This window comes from Dendroctonus ponderosae, unplaced genomic scaffold, assembly GCF_020466585.1.
Source record: "Dendroctonus ponderosae isolate FM_Combo_2020 unplaced genomic scaffold, Dpon_F_20191213v2 Dpon_F_20191213_6, whole genome shotgun sequence".
NCBI classification, from domain to species: Eukaryota; Metazoa; Arthropoda; class Insecta; order Coleoptera; family Curculionidae; genus Dendroctonus; species Dendroctonus ponderosae.
The window spans coordinates 9,836,022-9,844,771 of record NW_026018814.1 but is presented as its reverse complement, the minus strand read 5'-3'; the positions used below and the strand labels follow the sequence as shown (position 1 = coordinate 9,844,771).

Below are 8,750 nucleotides of genomic sequence, written 5' to 3'. Positions count from 1 at the left end.
TCTTAGCAATTTGCAGCGATGCATTTGGAAACATTTCTCTCAATACGTGTTTGCTTATTTCGTTTAACAAAAAAAAATAGTACAAATTAATAGAATATATATCTATATTATTTAACTTACGATTGAATATTGTGTTTGATCTATATGAATATGGACACATTTAAAAGTATGTCAGCAATGTAATTCTGCAAATACCTAGAACTATGAAGTAAATATTATAACTAGTGTGCATGAGTTAAAAGTATAATTAGAATCCATTGGCCCTGGAATGCCTTTCCAGATCAAAATTTCGCTTTTCCATTAAAACGCGAGAGGCTAATTGGCACATATGATACGGAGAAGTGAAATATGGCCGTTTTATTTCGTTGGAAATATCACGTTTTTATCGATTCCAGTTGCCCGAAAAAATTGCGCCTAATTTGACACAAAATTATTACGATTTTATCTGCCACTAAATTGATTATGCAGTTTCGAGGCGTTTCAGTTGAGTGAACCGTGGTATAATGATGTTCATGCAGTCGTGAAATAGAATATTTCAGGAATTGTCTGTTTATACATGCAATTGAAATTAATTGCATTGTAAAGGTGTATTTAAATAATGGTTGTTTCAACTTAGAGTAACAGACAGCTTGTTGAAAATCTAATTTTATTTTGTAATTGACGCTAACGTGTACAAGCAAATAGAAATGTAATTTCTGCTTAGCACACATAACGGTTTAATTATTGAACAAGTCTAGAAAAATCTCGCGAGTTGTTTGCTTTTACTTATATCCTTATCATGAATTTTGCTAGAATTTTACTATTTAAGTTGAGTCAATTTAATAATAGCCTTTTTCAAGACTCAGAGTGGATTTTTTTAATAATCTCTAAAGTGGGAATGAGCAGGTTTTTGTAGTATAAGTTTTGCTCTTGGTTTTCGTTTTGCAGTTATTTGACTACAATTTTTTTTTAATGTTCTGCACAATACGAAGTAAATATAATTAGATTCCATTTACCGAAATAATAATGATATTTGTAATTGTTTTGGACGAGAAAACGTTTAGAAAAACTAAACTTTCGATTAAGATAAAGTGCTTTCCAGCGGAAATTTTTTGAGCTAAATTGTCTAAAAACTCGTCATCAAAAACCATTTTGTAATGAACAAAAGGCCAGAAGAATAGAACGAATCATACTTGGGTTTTCAACTATGACAAATCAAAAATAATTCTTTATACTTTGTCAAGCCTCCAAACTACTTTTAGCCCTCTGTATATATTAAGGGCAGTAAATATTACTTCTTGGTTTACGTATTGGTAAAAATCAGTTTTATTTCGATAAACTGTTCGTGTTTTGCTTATTTTCCTGCTAAACTATTTCCCGCTCATAACGAGCGTTACCGTGAGCATATTCACGACGCAAAAAAGTTAAAACCACGATAAAAGCAATTTCGCATTCAATTGAAACTAACCCGTCATTATGCCGAACAATAAAACTAACATAGTGTTCAATATATTTCCCCAAGCGCCCAAAACGAATAACAAAAATGGCGATCGAGCAACACCAAATTGAAAATTTGTCGATATTGGTTAACGCTGACTGGCTGTTGGTTTTGCAATGAACGTTTTCTATTTGTTTAGAATAAATTTGAAGCAGTGGGTTTGATCGGGAAATCATGCTGTTTAGGAAGTTGCAGTTTTCACGTTGGATAATTCTGCAATTTTATTTTAATGGAGTATTTTGATTCTTATCGGATTATTTTGGTCGATTCCGTTGTGCGATTTGTTACCATCTTTGCCCATTGCCAGATTGTTTTTCCCTAAAACTAAACTCAAGAGTTGTTTTGTGGAAATTGAAGATCGTCATGCGCTTTGTTTGCCTTTCTGCTTTAGTGCAGACATAAAACAACCAGTTGCCTGCCTAACGTGGTAGAACAAACCTTTTGGAACCAAAACTTTGATACTCGAATTAACATAAATACTTCCACAAAAACTGATATTGATGATGTAAATTAAATTAACAATATTAAAACATTTATAGACAATTTTTGCATTGATTGTATATTGAAATTGAGAATGCGACTTATAAGATGAAGTCAATGGAAAATTTAGAAATTTGTTAAGAACAATCGCTCGGCAGAATATGACAGTGTTGCAAATATTATAAAGCCAATGCATTTAAAGTTTCCAAATCACTTACTCGACATGTAAAAATATTTTCTCTACTGTTATCTATAGATATTATTTTCTGCACAGGAAAATGAAGTAAACCTAACGCAATTTCAAATATCACCCTTTCGCCAATGCATAAGTTTCATTTCCAACTTTAAAAAAATTGTAAATATTTATGGATCCGCGAGCCGATTTAACGATTTTGTTGCCTCAAAAAGAGCCTGGAAGAAAAATAAGTTGGTTTTAAAAATATAAATCTAGGCGCACAAGGCAACAAGTTAGATATCAGATTAAAAAAAACAGAAATCTATAAAGCAAATTAATATTTCAGTCATTAAAAAAAAACCTCAGATATCCAGCACAAGTTATATAAAATATACTTAGAAATTGACTGTGAATTAAAATATGAACTAAAAATACATTAAAATAAAAAATGCTACTTAAAATTTAGTTGTAATTGTATGTTATTATTTGTAAGCTATTTTAGTGTTTCATAAATCCATGAATTTACAGCAAATATTATAATCGTAAATAAAATAAATTTGTCGAATGTTTTTCTAGGAGAAAAAATCTTGAATTTTAAGCCAATATGTTTCAGATCAGCCCTCTTCCTGGCCAAATATGAAAAATACTGATAATATTTATTTCTGGCAAAATATCGCATAAATTAAATAATAATATTTGGTCATAAATTATGGAAATACATAAGTAAGCACATATGAGTGCCCAAATTGAAACAGATATAAATAAGTACCTCTCTACGAATATCATTGTTTTGGAAAGTCAATTGAAAAGTACTTAGAAGTTTTTTAGGAAACGGTTTCTGTGTCCTGTATAAACTCATTGTTGAATGCTTCTGTCTATGTGGAAACTCAGTGAAAACTTTCTTTCAGACGTGTGTATTTCATATAAATCTGATGTAAAGTTATGTAAAGCTTTAAAAAATATATTGGATGTATTTCGACTTGATGAGAAATGCTGACTTGTAATGGTACATTGTGACAACATAACATTTAACGTAATTGGACATGAAAATTCAGAAGTGCCTACAATGGCAACTTCATATTGATCAACTCTCTAAAAAAGATTATTAATGACAGAAAATAATAAACCAGACTGTTACTTAATAAGGGAATTTGCGAGGCAGAAATCAACGCTGCTAATGGTGTATAAACCCTTCTTAGCGTTGAACGACCACTTTCTAGCTTGAAGATACTAATACTAAATGCACTGTTTGGAAGAAACACATAATATTTGACCTTCAAATTGATAACTATCGTTTCCATTTAAAAGACCTTTCAAATATAAAGAATGTTTCAACAATTTTTGAATTAAAAAAGCAATTTTTTAGAACTATGTTCTAAGGGAAGTTTGCTAGGCATCACTAAGAGCACATGTGGGAAATAATGATTCGTTTGATCTTATATGAACTGGCTAATTATCTTGTGGAAGTTGTTTGCCGAAATTTGCTTGAAAGTTGTTCCATATTGTAACTTACAAAGGATACACAATCATGTTTTAAGGGTATACTCGCAAGAACATAAAGCATCTGTTTGATCCGAGGTTTGAGGCGATATTCTTAAATTCATTATCTATACATTTACATACAATGTATCTGAATGCAAGTAAAATTTTCATCTTAATTGAAATCTACTAATTTAATTGCTTGAGGTCTGTCTGCTAAATAAATTCTACCTTTAGCAGGGTTGAGGATAATAAACAAATAACACACTCCTGCAGATTTCAGTAACCTACATTTATAAACCTCATGTATTTCTCATATAGGCAAGATATTAAGTTCTGGCATTATTCATAAAAGAAGCACATCTCTTGATTAAAAGTAAATATATTTTTAATGTAGGTACAGCACATATTTTTACTTAAGTCTAACGTAACAGCTAACAAACATTTAACGATACCTTGCTGTTACTTAGTCACGTAGCGCGATTGAAGAAGTAAAATTAATACGTCACTAAAAGAGATATTGGTAAATTGATGTATTGTCTCCAACAACAATTTAAAAAATGGAACGACAGATTCTAGTTTAATTAAAATGGAGTTTTCAAATTGTTTTATGGGAGACACAAATGTAACCATATTCGTTTCAGAGCGGTGCGTGTAATATATTTTCAATCATGTTGAATCGACTAGATTAATGATTCCGTGTAATATTTCAAAATTTAATTTTATGGGAATTTATTCAAGTTAATATCTAGTTTTGGTTTTGAGTTTATTCCTTAAATTCCCAATTATAAAATTTATATTTTTTGGTACCTGTTCAAACATAAAATAAACACCAGATTAAATTTGGAACAATTAAAGGGATGCATTTTAATGTTGGGGGAAATATTTGCTGCCAGAAAAATCTTCGGAATAATACGTGCACAACAGTTTTCCTTATGAGCTCAAAGAATAGTAACCCTGAAACTTCTCGCAATTGTTATGTTTGCTTGCATCTAAGCTAAAAAATAATAATTAAGTTAATGATTTTCGACGTTTTCAATTAAAGTTTTTCTACACCACTATTTAAAGATAATTTCGTACACGCCACTGGTTGTTCCAGATAAACAAGCAACATAATATCATTGGGTTCAGCGCAATAAAATTGAATCAATTAATATCCAGTTAGGACTTATCGCTTAATAATTTTTAATTGAGGACAATTTAGTCACTAAACGGCTATAAACAGCTTCATACTGACACTTTCCTGCAACAACTTAAGTCAAACTCATACCAATGGCCGCTGAAAATGAATTTACAACTGAAGACCTTCTGACCGATTTGTTCAAGTGCGTTAGTGTTGAAGCTCTGAAAAATGAAAATATCCAAAAATACGATTTGAAAATATACGGGTCCGAAGATAAAATTGAACAGTACGGAAGTGATATCGCTTTTATTGATATATCAGCGGAAAACTTTGAAGCTGAAAAACGTATGTATAATTTGGTGCTAAAATATGGTCATACGCAGAAAAACATCAAAAGTAAAGTGCCAATTAGAGAAGGGTTTGAAAGGGAAATTGAAGTCTATTCCAAAGTAAGACATATTTTATATTGTGAACGTGGGTCACCTTACTTAATTTCAGTCCTTTTCCAGCTCGTTCCCTGCTATCAAAGGTTTCAGCAGCAGAAGAACCTTTCACCGTTAGCGATTGTACCGAAATGCTTCTTAACAAAATTCTCAAACAATGATGAAATCATTGTTCTTGAAAACTTAAAAATTATGGGATATCACACACATAACAGAAAAAGAGCCATGGACGTGAATCATATAAAGTTGATACTGGAAGCTTATGCGCAATGGCACTCTCTTTCTTTCGCTCTGTACGATCAAAAAGACGACGAATTTCTCGAAATCAAAAGCCATTTTTTGTCCAATCCCTGGAAGAACTATTTCCCAAACCAATTGGGCGAAATGATTGATATTGGTCAAAACGCATTGTACACCATATTGGAAGAAAACGACGAAATGGAATTGCTCCAAAAATTTCAACAGAAAATTTGTAACGCTAATGCCAGAACAGCTCTAATGGATTTAATGGAAATAAATGAAAATGCGGCCGTAATATTGCATGGCGACTGTTGGAATAATAATTTTTTGTTCAAATACCGCGTAAGTAGTAGGGTTTTGTAAAATCATCAGGAAAATAAACTGAACAACTGAATTTATAGGTTGTCTCCCATCTTAATTTACGATATAAAAGAACTATTTGAAGGAGAAAATGTGTATTTATATTTCACAAGCTAAGTCGAGCTTGAAATAATTTCTTTTTCGACGCTCTAGTTGCATTAAGTGAACATCTTTTTCTGGAAATAAAGTTACATTTTCTTGGGTAGAAATCACCAATGTTTGAAGTCAAATTCAATTATTGAGTGTTAAATGAGCAGGTTGCAGTATTAAGATTGATATATTTCGAAAATGATGCAAGTTACAGGGTGGTTTATTTAAAGACCAAAAATGAAGCTGCTGAATAATGCGTCAAATATGTGTAAATTTGTTTAACATAGAATTACATCATATGAGTAGACATTTTGCTAAGTTTCACATTTCTTAATAATGGCACCATTTAGTTGACTTTGACTCAGTTTTATGCATGGTTATTCATCTACTTTTTCACCATGAATTTTTCTCCTAATGTTCAAAGGAAATAAATTGTTGCAAAATGAGCGTATTAATTCTTATTTTAGGATGGGGACTTAAAATCAAACATCTGTATCGAAGTGCAGCTTCTAGACTTTCAAATGGCTTCATGGCGTAGTCCTGTATTCGACTTGAGCCTTCTTCTCTATTGTGTGGCATCCGAAACGGAACTGGATCGATTCAAAGAATTACTCGACCATTATTATTTCCATTTGTCGCATAATATTAAAAAATTGGGAAGCAACCCGGAGAAAATTTTCCCGTTCCGGACGTTAAAAAACCACTGGAACAAATATTCTGTATATGGAGCAATTTTGAGTCCCTTTATCGCCATGTACTCTTTCATTGATAAGGAGGATACTGCTGACTTTGGAGTATGCCAGACTCTAAAAAAAACCACTTTGAAGCCTGAATATATGGAACGAGTCATTGCTGTTGCACGACATTTTGTAGAATGTGATTTATAAAAACTTTAAGTCAGTGTTAAATCAGTATTGTAGATCGATGGAGTGAAAATTGTAATCGTGATTAAAGATAAATAAAGAGTCCTTAATGGTATTGTTTTTCATGCACCTGTAATACACCGGATCTTTTTTATTCTGATGAAATAAATCCGATTAATAATTTTGCTTGTAATTCATTTGTAGCAGTTAAATTTTACTCACGAAACGTCTCAAATATAAACGCGTATACACTTTTTAACAAAAATCTCCAAATTTCATTTTACTGACAATTTTTCGTATATATTTTTTTATTTTACGTATTTATTTTTGTGCCCAAGACAGGTAGGATCTGCCTGCCAAAGCCATACGATTTTCAACCGACTACATTTTCTATATTATAAACACCAGCTTGTTGTATATGTTTATCTTTATATTGGGGAGCTTCCAGTCGGTTGGAAGCAATACATTGAATAATAATTTTTTGACGTTCAATTGCATTTTTTTATGTACCCTAAAGTCAAACATATTTTTTGATTTCACGAAGAATTAATTTAATAATTACACTACTTTATGTGCTTTCTTTTTTCAAAGACATATTAAATCTAATATGCCCTAAATCCATCGCAAAAATAATTCGTCATTTAAATTGCTAACGATTTTTCTGCCGTATCATATCAGTGGGGAGTTCGTTGGCAAGATTGTTAACAAGACTAGTAACATCTCATATATAGCAAATCTTTTCATAATAAAATATCTTGCTATAAACAAGCTTGTTAACCATTGTATCGATCCTGATAAAATACACATTACTGAATCCTTTATTAAATACTGCATAATCCAGTTTTCTATTCAGAGCCCGCACTGCAAGATAGTACAATACATTTTTTGCAGAGTCGCACTGAATTCTTAATTAAAGCGAATTTTCAATTATATGACTCTTAATAATATGACCATGCGGTTTTGAGCGCGCTGCAACTAGTTTTAATTACATCGACAATTAAATTTTGCCAATAACGTCTCTCAAAAATACTTCGTGCCAAAAGACGATTATTTTATGCAGAAGTTTATTGAATAGGCGTTAATAGAATTCAGCTACCTCTAGGGCTAAATTAAATGTTGAAGGTATGTCCGCTACGATTTAATATTATTTTCTATGGAATATCGGATTATAAATGAAACTTTTCTAAAAGGCATTAAATGTTGGTGAGTTTGAAATGTAATAATTTAGTTGAGCTTTATTAATTTAAAGCACGATGTCAACAAAATTGCAATAATGAGAGTTACGGCTTCCTTTTTTTTATTTGTGAAGGTAGTAAACAATTTGCTTGAATAGTTTGCAGTTTCAATTGTGCAACAGGAATATTTGCATCCAAAATTTTGCAGGGGAGCGTTCAATAAATGTTTTCAATGAGTTTGGCCTTATTTAGGTGTTTTTTCCTATTGTATTTTTGGTTGTTCGATATGGATTGAGCATATTTGAAATCGAGGTGCGTTATGACGTAAATTGCTTCGAGCTGATTGAAAAGATTTAATACGAGCATAAATAAGGTTGCGAAAACAGTTCAGGAATATCAGATAGGACTCGATAGACAAGTAACCGAAAAAGAACTGAGATGTAATGGATAATATTTGGCCCCCGACAGGAAAAATGAACATAATGCTAGTCTCGAAGGCGATTTAGCGGTTCCTACATTCGTTCTGGGCAAAAACTCAAATCTTTAGCATACAATGTTTATTACAAAAATTAAAACTTTTGTGGCCTCAAAAAGATTGGTGTGTTGCAAACTTGACAAAAGGAATGAAAATGTCTAAAAGCATTACAGAGACACAGAGAGAAACTAACAATTAAGGGAAGAATTTGAGATGCACGACATAATCGGATGTGTAGATGCGCTGAGAATGATAATTAAAGCTCGGATTAAAGACAAATTGCTTTTTTTTGCCTATTTTGCTTATTTCAAACATTTATTGGAAGTTTTGCCTTTCTCGGAAATTTGTGTCAAGTTTTGCCTTTTTTCAA

The 8,750-nt window shown here is 31.7% G+C and overlaps 1 protein-coding gene across 1 annotated transcript; it reads left to right on the top strand.

Moving 5' to 3' along the window:
* Nucleotides 1–4,789: 4,789 nt before the first annotated feature.
* On the top strand, nt 4,790–6,842 carry LOC109536886. The gene is made up of 3 exons (XM_019903333.2): nt 4,790–5,183; nt 5,244–5,759; nt 6,335–6,842. The coding sequence occupies exons 1-3, from the start codon at nt 4,884–4,886 to the stop codon at nt 6,752–6,754; spliced, it is 1,236 nt and encodes a 411-aa protein (XP_019758892.2). The 5' UTR covers nt 4,790–4,883; the 3' UTR covers nt 6,755–6,842.
* Nucleotides 6,843–8,750: the final 1,908 nt, after the last annotated feature.

What these genes read in the sequence shown, in the direction of transcription:
- LOC109536886 (XM_019903333.2), top strand. Translation starts at nt 4,884, where the DNA reads ATGGCCGCTGAAAATGAATTTACAACTGAAGACCTTCTGACCGATTTG. An exon ending in AAATTGAAGTCTATTCCAAA is followed by an intron (nt 5,184 to 5,243) that starts GTAAGACATATT and finishes GTCCTTTTCCAG; the next exon opens with CTCGTTCCCTGCTATCAAAG. An exon ending in ATTTTTTGTTCAAATACCGC is followed by an intron (nt 5,760 to 6,334) that starts GTAAGTAGTAGG and finishes TTCTTATTTTAG; the next exon opens with GATGGGGACTTAAAATCAAA.